This window comes from Gossypium raimondii, chromosome 1, assembly GCF_025698545.1.
Source record: "Gossypium raimondii isolate GPD5lz chromosome 1, ASM2569854v1, whole genome shotgun sequence".
Lineage (NCBI taxonomy): Eukaryota > Viridiplantae > Streptophyta > Magnoliopsida > Malvales > Malvaceae > Gossypium > Gossypium raimondii.
This window is the reverse complement of record NC_068565.1, coordinates 1032101-1046807: the sequence shown is the minus strand read 5'-3', so window position 1 is coordinate 1046807 and position 14707 is coordinate 1032101. Positions and strand designations below refer to the sequence as shown.

The 14707-nt window shown below is 35.3% G+C and overlaps 1 protein-coding gene across 2 annotated transcripts; it reads right to left on the bottom strand.

Annotated features, from left to right (window-relative positions):
- Positions 1–208: 208 nt before the first annotated feature.
- LOC105773917 (MAP3K epsilon protein kinase 1) lies at positions 209–12842 on the bottom strand. 2 transcript variants are annotated; one of them, XM_012596120.2, is made up of 24 exons: positions 12576–12842; positions 12034–12168; positions 11212–11232; positions 10936–11009; positions 10767–10857; positions 10595–10678; positions 10032–10133; positions 9781–9912; positions 9496–9567; positions 8877–8980; positions 8208–8310; positions 7612–8004; positions 6703–7029; positions 6545–6589; positions 5607–5786; positions 5347–5430; positions 4811–4902; positions 4631–4714; positions 3608–4380; positions 2958–3340; positions 2732–2866; positions 1511–1917; positions 1168–1282; positions 209–700 (listed from the first exon to the last, which is right to left on the bottom strand). In XM_012596120.2, exons 1-24 carry the CDS (start codon positions 12633–12635, stop codon positions 524–526), a joined length of 4173 nt encoding a protein of 1390 aa, XP_012451574.2. In that variant the 5' UTR covers positions 12636–12842; the 3' UTR covers positions 209–523. The 2 variants fall into 2 exon arrangements, with proteins under 2 accessions (XP_012451574.2, XP_012451583.2); XM_012596129.2 differs by lacking the exons at positions 10595–10678; positions 10767–10857; positions 10936–11009; ... (1 more) ...; positions 12034–12168; positions 12576–12842 and having other exon boundaries at positions 9781–9929.
- Positions 12843–14707: the final 1865 nt, after the last annotated feature.

Here is a 14707-nt window from a genome sequence, read left to right as displayed (position 1 = left end):
ATAATAAAAATGGAAATGACTAAAATTCTTAAAAGGATCCATTTAGGCATTGATTTGACCCGCAGCGATTAACTTACTATTTTTTGAAAGGGAAAAATGCAATCCCTCCCTTCTAATAGAAACCCAACGCCCATAGGACAGCAAACTAGATACCTAAAACCGGTAACATTAGTTGCCATATAACACCATACATGAACAGACCAAAATCTTTATAACACAACCTATTAACTTGTTCAATATTATATAAACATAATAAAAATAGCTCAAAACACGATTGTAACACGAACATGATACAAATCCTTTAAGGCTAAATGGCGGGAAAGAGGCATTTACTGACCCAATCAAAAACAAAACCATTTCCTAAACACTGATGACAAACTAAAGGGACCAAATAAATAAATTGGCCAAACAAAAAAAAAAAGAATACAAAAGTGGAAAAACCAAACCATTGCCTTCCTAAAGAATTAAAACAATATACATAAAGAGGGGAGGAACCAGGAAAGTTCTTACAACACATGTAAATTTACAGGACTGTGTTAATATGAAGGGCTTTAAGCAATGAAGTAGCCATTTGTTTCACCAACACTTGGCCTCCGGAACGCTGCCCGTCTCTCCGTTCCTCAATTAGATTCTTTAACTTCTGTGGTAAATCGTTCTCCACGATTAGTTGTTTTGGTCTTGGGTGATGCTCGTAAACAGCCTGCCAACACCAAAAAGTTTATATCGGAACTATTCATGATAAATCTCCTCTTAATGCATCACTAAGCAACTAGTTATGAACCACAATTGCACAATGGTGTACTAGTCTTTTTTCAAGTGCTTGAGTTAATATACATTCAGTAAACTACCCCTATTTTTCCCATTTTTTAAAAATATATATTTATACACCCTCACATAGATATATCGTGAATACAGCTTTTTCAAAAAAATATTCTATATTTTCCAACTCGCATAGCATAGTAAAGGTTCCTATTCAACCGTTTCTCCCACTTAAGTGACTATCAAAGGGATGCATGTTCATTTGTTTAGCTGACTTCAAGGAGCTTCCTTATGGTATGTGTCAGGAAAATGGACAATCTTAATGGACCTCAAGAAACAAATTCATACTCAAGGATTTGGAATCAGTTAAATAATTTGTATAGAGACAATAAAAAGGATCATACTGACCTTAATTAATTTAAGTAGATTAAGACGAGCAATGGCATCCTGGTGATCCAACCTTGAGATTAGAAGTGGCGTCAAACCATTAACAGCTAATGTTGTGTTAATTCGGGATGATTTCCTGCATTCCAGAAATAAGTAGGGTCAAGTTAGCTAATTCTAAATCAAGAACTAAATATTCAATATATGCCAGTCTAATATAAAGAAGATTCAGCATCGCCAATTCAAACAGTGAAATGACTGAGGATGTTCTCGTGTCAGTTCTTAGCCATCAATAATCTAATCAGTCAATATAGCACAAGCTCTTAAAAGAACTACGAAAATAATCGTTGGGTGTAGCATCTCGTACGTGATGATTTTCAAGAATGGCTCCAATATGTGAACAAAGTGTTGCTCTGGACAACATTGGAAAAATGTCACCAATTTCTGAATTGCCTCTTTCTTCAGCAAAGCTTGTTCCACCTTGCGGTTGTCATTGTCATGAGCCAAGCAAACAGCGAGTGAGTCTAGTGCTATCACAGACCAAAGCTCGTCGTCAAGCAAGCTCAAGTACACATCCAATCCACCATGAGCCCTCAACTGTTCCCTTGAATTACGTGATGCATGAGCCATGTCGCACAGTAACGGCAATGCATGTTGTTTTAAAGGAGAATCTGACATGATAAAATTCATCAAGTGCGGAATGATTCCGTTTTCTGCTGCTTGTTCCTGTCTCCTCTTATTTATCTTGCACAAGTTGAATAGTGCATTGAGAACCTTCAGAAGAGAAAAATATTGTCAAATCAGATAAGTCTTCCTGCCCACTGGCACTGAGGAATACAATCATAATAGGATAAGAGTTAAAGCTGTAATATACACATTCAGATGCCAATTACCAAGCAGAAGAGTACGAAAAGGAGAATAAATAAAGTAACTAATCGGCTAACATTAGCACAAAAACTGAAGCTTGTATGGCACAGTACACGCTACCAACAAGGCTCAATATTTAGCTCCCTGAAGCTAACTTCTAGTATTTCACCCCAGCATAATGCAAGTAAAACTTTGGTCTTCTAGAAATAGAAAATGTCAAAAGCAAGAATTAAAAACATAATTAACGAAAAAAAACAGTGTGCTTGAGGATGTTTGGATGGAAAAGGGCGGCAGAAGATAGAATAATCCATGTCTCGTGAGTGAAAATAAAGGAGCAGAATTTGCAAAGTAGCAAGAAACCAGTACTTCAAAAGCAGAGAGCAATAGTTCATTTAATTTTGTGAATAAACTTTAATTTGGTTGCAGTTACAAACTCTAAAGATGATCTAAGTAAGAATATAAGCTATTACATGAGTTCACATGACCATTTTAAACATCAGGTGGGTTCCAGCATATAATCTAATGAATTCAGTCAATATGTTAAATCCATGAGAAACAGAAAGAGGGAAGTAATATAGATGAAGTTAAGAAATTGGCATAAGACAAGAACCAGGTGCATGAAATCTCAAATAATCGCAGTTGATAACTTAAGAAAACCAGACATACCAATTTTGCTAGTAAATGGACTATTAGGCTAATGATCAAGGATAATAAGGCAAACCTCGTGATGTATTTGAGATACAAGCGGTCCATAATTGAGTTCTAGATTTGGGATCAAATACTTAATTGCATCTGCTCGCTGAAGATTCTCTAAGCAGTTTGGATCGGTGGACAAATGATTAATACACTTCAGTATCTAAGAAAATAATAATGAACCGTGAGACGAAGTGTACAGGAAGATTAAACAGTCTAAAACATAAAATGGAAAGCCAAAATAGTTTAGGTACCTTCAAAAGAATAGGTGGCTCTATGCGATTAAACATCTGGAAAAGACGGTTAAGCAAGCTTTGGCTACACATGTAGGATTTAACGGTTGTATCTGCTTGAGCAAACTCAAGAAGTAGGTCTGCCACCTTTTCAAGGTACTCCTTGGCAACAGCCGCGCTCATTGTTGATACCATGTTGGAGAGCAACCCTGATGATGTTGTACTTCCAGGCCTAGCACTTAAAACACCTGAGCCAGATAATACACCCGATGCAGTCTGAGAAGCTATGCCAGATGTGGATGCTGTTCCTTCATTTACTGCCAGTAGCCCGACTTTCTTACTTTTATGTGAAATTTTAGGTGTAGAATCAACACCTCCAATTTCTCTTCCACGACCAGAGACCTCTGAAACCACAAAGAAACAGCATTGAATAAGCATATTAATTGTACCTTAACTAATAAAAAGCTCAGTGGAGATACCATAACTCTTATGTAAAGGTAGTATAAAAAGTTCAAAGTTTAAGTTAGGAAGCTCCAGTATAAGCATCTTTCAAGGATTTCACCAATTACTGATGATAATGTGATAATGGAAAGATACAGTGAACTGTTTACAGATTGTTAACATCTACATAAAGCGTTGAGCAGTAGATCAATTAAAGCATGAGAAGATACCTGCAAATTCAGCCATCAAGAAATCTAGTTCACCATTGGTTTTTCGGTCATTAGCATGTAGTAGAGGCAGTATGCTTTCATGTCTCTCCAATCCAGGCAGGTGGCGCACATACTCCAATTGCTGCCTAGGAGGTTCCTTCTCTAATAAGCTAAGAAGAGGTCGAATTTGCTCTGCCTGGGTAGTAACTGAAGTGGTAAGTCCATTTGAAATACCTTCTATCGATTTTGGAGGTCTGTCCAAAGATGTCCTGTTCAAAGCATTACTTATCTTCTGCCTTCTAAGGTCCTCTGCCCGATCCAAATTTTCTTGCTCTTTGGAAGCTGACGATTCTCTAGAAATTGAGACATCCAATGCCCCATTGCTAGATCGAGGTCTGTCGACATCAACAGCAAGATAACGTGAATCTGGCAGGTTAGGATCTGACCTCTGAGAAAGGGAAATTGAAGCCCGTGAAGGTTCTTGTGCACCAGCTGGAAAGGAATGCTCAGTCATTCCATGCCTAGCTTTAAGGACATCAGATTGATCAGTTACCGAGAACGGAGTCTCATTCTGAGCAAACAGAGGATGACTGGAATCGAGTGGACCAGAATGTGAACCACCCCCACCAGATATGGTTGCAAGTCGAGTTGCCTCATTTAGACTGTAAAGAGTATTAATAAGCCTCGGTAATATCCCATTCTTAGCAGCTATCCGACAGAAATCATTCCTCGGGGTAGATCGCTGAAGCTTGAAGACCTGCCACATGCCATCAATTGCTAGGTGAACCATTTGCCTGTGTCAGGAGCAGGTGGTAATGAGCATTTTTCAAGTATAGAAAGCAAAACACACTGGAGCATTTAAACGCACAATATTCAAAAATGAGAAGGGGTAAAAGAATCAAAAAGGGGATAGAGTGCATCATAAAGTCGAGAATATTAATTTTTGGCACTTGGTCTTAGAACTTCCCAAAATGGTAAGCAGTCATCATCTTACATTACAATGCATATCTAGGATTGCATCCACAAACACACATGCACACAAACCTGTACTTTGCATAATCAGCCTCTAAAAAGCCAACCAAAACTGGGATTCCATGGCAAGCTAGAAACATCTGCAAAGTCAAAGAGCTATAAAGAAGGAACCAATATGGTCAGTACAAGTAATTTCTGTCAATTAAAAGTGATATTAAGCAGCTGAAATAAAGAGAAGAGACAATTCAACACCTTGATTGACAAAGCTGCTGTAAGAAATAAGCTGCCTCCATCCTAATTTCCCGAGGACGATCAGGCCCCGCAAAGCTCTTAATCAACGGGATCTATAATGTAACTTGAAAGTGAATAAAACAGTATAAATACAACAATATAATCACTCTCCCTCCCCTATCAATTTCAGTTAAAAAGATCAATCCAAAACGTGACACAAACATACAACTGAAACATACAAATGTAAACCTTTATTTACACGAATTACAACTGAAGGCCAACCAAAGGATTCTAAAAACCACAGAGATGCCTCATTAATAGTTGAGAGTCTCCACTAACTCCTAAGGAGTTCTAATGGTAATCGCTCATTAGTGTAGAACAAGGAGACTGCACATGTTCTGAGCATGCCATGACACTGTTATTCATGAAGGGGGAAAAAGAAAATAAAATGAAATCTCTTTTAGGTCCCAACCTACTGAGCGATTATGTAACAACTAGCACACCTTGCCCACTCTTCTATATGTGAACAAATAAAGCTACATGAGCGTAGAACTTACAAAGCCAACAAGACAAGCATTCTCCTGGAAATCAGTGTTTTCTTTAATGATATGATTAATAAGTTGAAGCACTGAACATATGACCTGCAATTGAAGTTTCACCAAACCCATAAGCAAGTAGGAAACAAATTTAGAACTTTCTCCTTTATCCCTTCCCCAGCTAGGAGGACTGGAAGTGGGAGGTTTTATTTTTCCTTTTTTTTCCCTCTTTTGGTAGGGGTATGGGTGGAGAGAGGAAGAGAGCCTCATTATTGACATACACGAGTTTTTGGGACATCAAGCAATTCCATTAGAGGCAGCAAACCACGCTGGCTAACAAAAACAATTTTTTGTTCAGGGCGCTGATGGAAGATCGCTGTGAGCTTCTGACATGCAGTAAAAATTGCATCCTCTGATTCCTCGGGTCTTAGGGAACCAACTAACCTGCCAAACTCAACCGCCTAGAGTGCAAGAACAAAATAAGATTTCAAATCTCTTGGTTGCCAGGAACAACAATAACAAAAAAAAAAGGTTTAAAATAAATAATTCAACAGAAAGAAATTCATAACAGACGGGTGGAAAGGACAACAAGGGTCGGATAATTATTCGGAGTAAATACAGATTCATTTTTAGTAACTTACAAGATCATGTCTTTACCCTATTGGTAACAGAAATAATAAAATACAACTTCAGTCATAAATCTTAAGAGGAAAAAACTACTAAAATAATCTCCTTAGAATTCACACAGCCTAGGAGTATCTGCAATGGGCAACTTATAATAGGATTTTGACATGCATAAGCAAACTGATGATGACTCCCATCACTTGAGATGCCTGCTCTCCATGAGACAGACAATTAAATAAATTTATATAGCAAAGAAGACAAAGAAAAGAACACTGGAGCAGTAAAAAGAAGTGGCTGTATATTATATTTTCAATACAAATATCTTAAAATTTGAATTTACTAGATTGAAATCAACAGCAAGACACATAGGTGACATCCATTAATAATGGTAAAAACTCTTAACAAGAAGCTGCACATGCACAGCAGCATAAGGGTTACTTTAAACCTATTAGAATCAGATTGCCAAACTACAGTTAGAAAACCCCAATATACTCAAAGGTAGAGTGTATTGCACAACCAAAAACCAAGTTATATAAGAGGGTTCCATTACAGATAAAATAATTCAAGTCCACTTTTTGGAAGAGATGATACATACCTGTAAGGGAAATAGGTTCTCAGCAGGTAATTTATCTTCAAAATCCTAGCCACAGGAATACAATAAACAAGAGAAAAACATCATCAGGTTCATGTCTGAAAGCATCACATAAACATGGCACTCAAAACATATTAGATCACAGATTATTTTTAACATACCAAACCATCAATGTCTATTACATCATCCTTCAAAACGCCCATCATTAAGCGAAGAAGGTTGCCACCTCCATTTGACTGACCCATCTCCTCTTCCATTTGTTTCTTAGCAATTGTATCACGTAACTTCTTAGCCAGGTCATTTTTTCCAGTATCAGGCACAGTATCATGGTTCACATTCGATGCAGATGCAGATGTTGAAGCTTCAGCTCCTCTTTCCTCCCGATTTTTATCCAACGGATGAAATAAATCATCCAAGGAAGCATCTCCAGGAGGATCACTAAATCTAATTAGCTCATTCCCACTTGAGGTCACTGAAGCTTTTGCAGCCTTAAAAAGGAGTAAGGTTCCATTTATACATTTGTGAGGAAACCAAAAAGGAAGGTGAGAAAGGTGAGCAGAAAAAATGACAAGCCAGGTGCATAGAACTGACAAGAGATGTTACAAAACAGAACCATAGAAGCACAGAACTGATAAAAGAATTTACAGAAAGAGAATCATAGATAATACCTCAAAGAATACAGAATTCTAATAAACATTCTCTAGAGGAAAAAGAGGGTCAGGGCATAAATGAACACTCACCATTATGACTCTCATTTGATCTGAGCAACAATGAGAAAACAGGCAATAATGAATGCATCTAAAAGAAGATATCTTTTTTTTTCTTTAACTAAACCATACAAGCCAAGAAGATACTTCATAGAGATAAAACAGTCCATGACATAATAGAAACCAAGATGAGTTCTTTCTAACAATGCAACTAAACTGGCATGCAACCTAGCAACCACATAGAGGCATGCACTGAAATGTCAGAGAAAAGCATGACTGAAGTTCAAAAGTAAATTAATATAAATGTTATAAATCTAACAAATTAACTTTCTCACAAACTGACACCATTTCATGAAGCATCACCTTTTGCAGACCAGCATTCTGAGTGATAGGTCCAAAGGCAAATGATTTATTCTCATTATCAATTTGATCCCCATTGCCTCCCTGTCCTTTTTCCGTATGTTTCCTTCTTGATGGTGAGCCAACATCACCATTCATCGTAGCTTCATCTTGATGTGATATATCATGAAGCTGACTAGAACCAAGAGCAACTGCTACACTCTTAACAGATAGTCTACCAGAACTACTCTGTAAAGATGGTTTCTCATGAATAGCTAAGGTTGGAACTTGATCTGATAGTAGATCATCATCTAAATTATTTGTTCTTTCTTCAACAGGAGTGTTATCTGCAGAATGATCGTGATCATACTTGCTTCGAACAGTGGCCTCTGTTGATGATACCTCTTTCCTAGAGCTCTGATAATCAAAAGACAATGTCATTAATGTGTAAAAATCAACATCCTCTTGCATCATTCTATATGAAAAACTAAACAATAGTCTTCAAACAACTTAACATAGTCTCAATTTTTAAATTTGCGTTAAAAAGTTATGTCTCCTGTAGCTTTCAACTTTAGCTATGGCTTGCTTCCAGAAAAGGTTCAGGCTGAACAAGTTCTCACCGTTTCAGATGCATCCACTTTCTCCACAGGAAGATTCTCTCCAGCACTCTGGTTATCTGCATTAGAGCTTTCTGCATCTGCTGCAGCATCTTCTGCAATGTTTCTGCCAAGGAATAGACAACCAGGGGATTAAATAGAACATAAATGAACAAGTATTTAGTTGTCAACTCTGTAAATATTAAGGTTTGGAAATTTTTATATGAACTGCTTAAAATATGAAGGAAAACAAGATCAAATATTAATGGCACACCAGAACAAAGAAAAGTCTCATAGAAGTGAAATATAATGCTAAGTCCACTAGTAGCATAAGAAGCAAGTTTGCAGTAGAAATAGTTATAAGCAGAGATACGTCCTCATAATTTAGTATAAAAAAATTGACAAAAACCCAATGAGCAGTATTGTTAAGTATCCAAACTAAAACCAATTAGCTGTATATAGAGGGCATTTATTATAAGATCACAGGAAGCCCAACGTGGTTGCTAGGTTGTGAAAATAATTTAGACTAAAATCAATCAAAACTCTGATTATTTGACCAGATCAGGTATTGTAGGTGTCTAGCGGATAATGGAGACGACATAGCACATAAATTCATGAATGCAGAATACTGACCAAAAACCCAAGGCAACGTTCAAAATACATTACACATGAAACATACTGTACCATACACACCTAATGGTTCCACTTTGACGCAGAGAAGACTGCAAAGCACGTCTGCAATTCCGTATCCAAGGGTGAGAAAGAAGCGTTTTTGCATCAGGCCTCTGTCTGGCATCCTGAAAATTCAACGAAGCCTCATCTAAGAAATTAACAAATCATCAAAGACTTTAACAGGGTCAAGTGAAGATTTGTGATGGTCTGATCAGCAACCATCATCACATTGGTTGACAACCATTGAACTCCAGCAGTTATCATATAAATGGGACCAGGATAGAAGGCCATATCCCACATGAATTTCAATTAGTCTATGAAATTATCAGGCTATTCTATTTTCCTTCCATTTTGCTAATTTCATTTCATCCTGATGGTGAATTCCACCCAAAGATTTTGCGACTAGAAGAATATTTACTCATTCTAGAATTTCAAGAGAGTTACTGGATGCTTTTGGTCTTCATAGATTCCAAGGTTATAAGATCAAAACACAGGTCATTCCCATCAAAATATATCTTTCGTTGCTAATAACCGTATTCTGTCCGTTATAAACCAAGTATGTCTGATGCATTATACACTTTTGAAAGATCAAGCAATAATTAAAATACAAAACTGAAACTTCATTTATCTGCCACCTTACCTTCTTAAAGCACTGGCGCAGAAAATCAGTAATGTCGGGAGATAGGCTATCAGGTATCGGAGGATGCTCATCCTGAGAGGAAGACACATACGTATGTGTATGCATAAAGACAAGCAATATAAGACATGGCAGAAAATAACTTGCTAAAGCATTCTTCAGCAGTGAAAAGAATATCCGAATATGAAATGTAAATCAACAGGGAGATAAATAAAGGATGGAAAGAACCACTCAATACAAAGAATTTACTCTTATGCTTATATACTGACTAAATTAAATTGCACAGACCTGCACAATCCGAAAGAGAGCTGGCATAGGCTGCAGATCATAGTATGGAGGAACACATGTAAGGAGTTCAATCACAGTACAGCCAACACTCCAAATGTCAGAAGCAGCACAAACCCCAGACATTTCAATCACCTGAAATTTAACTTGACCTGTAAGTAACACATCCAATATATACCTTAAAAAACAAACATGAAAAAATGGACAAAAGTAATAAGGTTGACAATTAATAGCCACAATCCAATCATCGGTACCTCTGGGGCCATCCAATATGGCGTTCCAACAACTGAGTGTGTGTTAACATCAGCCTCAGTTAGTTTGGTTGCAACACCAAAATCAGCAAGTTTCACTAGACCCTGAAAAGAGAAATTACATTGAAGATAAGTTAGAAAAAACCCAAAGAGAGTCCACAAACCCCAAAGACACAATCATCAAAACCAACTTGAACATGAAATTGTGAAGACAAGAACAAAATGGTGACTAAAATGCATCTGAACAGACAAGCAAGGGCCATGAGGTTTGAGCCAATAAAATATGGCCCAAAATTCAGCAGCCTGCAGGTCTGCAACTCAAGAAGGCTCAAGCACTTCTGTTTCATTTATCTTAGGAGATTTCTCAGCACATAAGTAGCCAAAGTAAAAGGAAACATATGAATTAAATGGCCAAATTCAATTAGTCTCCAATGGCCCCATAAATAAGGAGGTCAAATGGTTTCTCTGCTGCCATGCTCAAATTTATTGCAAGACAATCACTAAAAATTAAAGACCCTGAAATAGATTTAAAACTAAGAGAAAAACTGGCATGGTTGTTAGGTTACCTCTTTAGTTGTCAGAATATTTGCACCTTTAATATCCCGATGGATAACACCCTGTTCATGTAGATAAACCAAGCCTTCCAAAACCTGTTGAACAAGTATGTAGCAATCCAATGATACTTTATAGCAAAATGAATCAATAAATTGCAGAAAAAAGAAAAAAAAAAAAACAAACCTGAGCAATATAAACAGCCACCAAAGATTCTGGAAAAGGCCCAAATTTATTTGGCTTGATGATGTTTGCAAGTGAACCATTCTCTACATACCTACAAAAAAATAAAAGAAGTAATACAAGTTACTAACAGCTCACAGAACACTGCAACCCACAACGTAAGATTTCTTACTCGAGAATTATATGCAGGTGAGCCTTTGTCTTCGATGACCCAAGATACTTCACAATGTTTTTATGGTTCAAGTTCTGCAAAGAGCTTCAAATTTTAATTAGTATTATCCGACCAGCAGGAGACAATTACCATGAAGAACGGAAGATGACCAGTAAACAACAAGTAATGAATGGGGGGATTGATAGTTGCAACATGGCCAACTTATAAGCATTTTGATATAAGCATTATAACAAGGGAAAAGTTCAAAAAGCACTAAAAGTAGAGGGAAATATTTACCTTCAATAAATCAATCTCTTGCTGCAATGTTAAGCCATTCCACCGATCAAGAGCATTCAAAAGATAAGAGCAACTTGTCAGCGTTGTTAACACTACAGAAACTGGAAAAGGTAATTGCATGCTTCAAAGGTAGCATTCCCATGGACCAAATTTAAATGTTTATCACCAAGCTTTTTTTAAACTATTGGACATTTAAGTTAAATACACCATAATTAAAGGCTAGAATGGTAAAAGCCCTCTGAATAAAAAGCAACCAATAAGTACTCAGAGGATGTTCAGATACTAAAATCCAGTCTCCCAATGGATTGCACACTAAGATTTTCTATAATAAGATGCAAACTGGTCTTACATAAGCAGGTCCTTGAAAGCGGTCAAGACAAATAAATTCAAATGCTGTGACTCTCAAGTACCTTTGATACAAAACGTGTTGCTTATAAATATAAGTCGTGTGTACAGATTCAGGAAATAAACTACTGATTCTTTATCATGAGAAAAGAAGTTACATGGCTTCATTTTGTCAAATAAAAAATAATGAAAAACTAAGAACCATGGCAACCAAAAAAAAGCACCATATTCAAACAATCTCTCGTCCATTATTATGCCCTGAAAACATGGTATAATCCATAACCAAAAAAATATCAAAAGCTGTGTGAAGTGACTGAACCCAACTGTAGTTTAAATACACGGAACATTACCATTTATCACTAATGTGCTAACCAAAATGACTAAGAGGCCATCCCAGTGAACTTGTGAAACCATGTATTTTATTGAAGTACTCAGAAATATAGAAACTCTAGAGCAAAAAGGACTAGAAAATCAAACCATTATGATATTGAGATCCTCCTGAGCTATATTCTCCAAAGAAACTTGTTTAATTGCAACAAAGTCTCCATTCTCCAAATCCAAGCCTTTGTAAACACGTCCATATGCACCTTTCCCAATTTCGTCTCCAAGCATCTACACAGAAAAGGAAAACGCAATATATAAGCTTCAACATATCTTTCATTTTTCTCAGGTGTATGCTCTAACTACTCCTACAACGAATAATTCAACAAAATAAAATGATCACAGAAGAAACTTAGCTTCCAATTTTCGAAGAGTTTTTTTTTTTTAAATGAACATTAACTTTTGCATCAGTCAAATCATATTTTAGAAAAATCGCTCATTCATTTTCTCGTAATTGAGAGCAAAATTTTGAACCTTCAATTTTTCTTTCTCATTTCCAATTTTCTTTTCATTTGCACTCGATTCTAAAACCAGACGAGCAGCTAATAGCTGGAAGAGTGAAAAAAAAAGGGAAATTAACGAGAAAAAAATGTACAATTTCTCGAGAAAAACAGATCGATTTATGGAAATTGACTTACGTATTTGTTGTCGAGGGTTTTGGATTTAGGGAAAGCGGAATTAGCTGCTAAGCGAGACATTGCTTTGTGTTCGTATCCCTCTTCTTCGTTTTTTTTTTTTTTTTTGTCTTGAAATCTTTTTCAGAAATGAGAAACAAAAGAACAAAAGCTCGCTGTTTAAAGGGAAAACACTAGAAGAAATGCTCCATCTTTTTTAGGACAGGGTTTAGAAGTTGCAGGAATCCAGCTACGAGGCTAGACTCCATAAAGAAGAAAGGAAACTGATGAATAAAAGGTACGAAGGGAAAAAAAAAAGGAAATGGAGAGGAATTGGGCTAACAGTACCGTTGATCGGTGATGATGGGTCGGGCCGAGCTGGACTTGTTTCAAACAAATTTGGGTAAATTACATTTGAGTTCACTAAACTATTAGAAAGTTTACAGATTGGTCACTCAACTTCGAAAAGTTACAAAGTATCACTCAACTATTTGAAAGTTTTCATTTAAGTTAGTAGGATGTCAAAATAGCTATTGTATGGCGTTATTTGTTCGCATCGTCCGCACCAATTGGAAGCTTTTTTTCCTCTTCTCTTCTTCAGTTCAATTTTTTTTCATAAAATAGTTTTGAACATCACAAATCTACAAATCAAAATCCAAAATAGTTTTCTTCTTCGATCTTTGGCACTAATCATCAGATTGACCTGGATCTAATGTATGTTTTTCTACTCTAATGTGGTACTTGAGTTTGACATTTTCTAATGTGTTACTTGTATTATTTTTGTCCAGTGTGGTACTTTTATTTGACAAAATTTGGCTCTGTTTGTTTCAAGGTAAAAGCTTTTACAGAAAAATTTTCAACCTTTTTCGATGTTTGTTTCATGTAAAATAGGATGGTCAACATAAAATGGTTTCTAGTCAATGTAAAATTACCTCTTATTCTTGTAAAATGTTTTACCAAACTGATAAAGCTCTATTCACTGTAACACCCCCATACCCGATTCAAACATCAGGTCAAAACACCGAGATATTACATTCTTTACTACGTTTTTCACCTATCAAATATTTTCTTATAAACTTTCATAACTTTTCAATTTAGTCTCTTTTTGTCATAAAAGTTCAATATTCACTAATTAATCATATTAAATCAAATTTCTTTCTTGTTACACTTTAATCATATAATTTATCTCAATATATTGTTTCACATATCAAATTTCTATGTATTTCATTTCTATTATTTCATCCACGTATTTTCTCAAGTTTAACAATTTAGTCTTTATCGTCATAAAATTTTTATATTTTTCCACAATTTCACTTTTATAATACTTTATGCATATTTCATCATCTCATAATACACTCATTAAACTTTTATCATAATTTCCTTATTCACATATTAAATTGATTCACACTTAAATTTTGTACAATTTTCAATTTAGTATCTATTGCCATGTAATTCATTTTTCATCATATAAGCAATTTAATCAAATAATTCATTATAATATCTTATTTCACATAACAAAATTTCATACATATCACTTCTCTTGTTTCAATTATAAATTTCACAAAGTTTACCATTTAATCCTTAACATCATGAAGATTCGTTATTTACTATAATTTCACATCAATTCACTATTTCATTTAGACTATTAATCATGAACCTCAAATATATGTTTGTTTCATTGAACAATTTTTATGAAATATTTTAAAGAAATCGCTAAACAATAGAAAATATTTTACACAGATTCATTCAAATACCAAAAAATTTTAGTTTTCCCAGAAAAATAAGTCATTTTCCAGAAGCCATTTTCAATTAAACAAATGGAGCCTTTATGTATTTTGGTACCCGAAAGTGACAACGTTAACTTTTAGCTTTAGTATTTAAAGTTTGAAGGTAGATTTGATGAAAGCTAATTGTTAAAACTATTATGTTTGAAATTTTATGATTTTGTTAGTAGAATAAATTTAGTTTTAACTATGAATTTATTTAGTTTTGCATTTTATTTGTCAAATACAATCTAATTGATGTGATCTAATTCGGGTTTTAAGGTTGATTTAATGAAAGTTAATTACTAATATTATTAGCTAATTATGATTTTTTATAAAATCAACTCTAAAAAGTTAACAATCTTACTTTTATGTATCAAAATATATAATTTT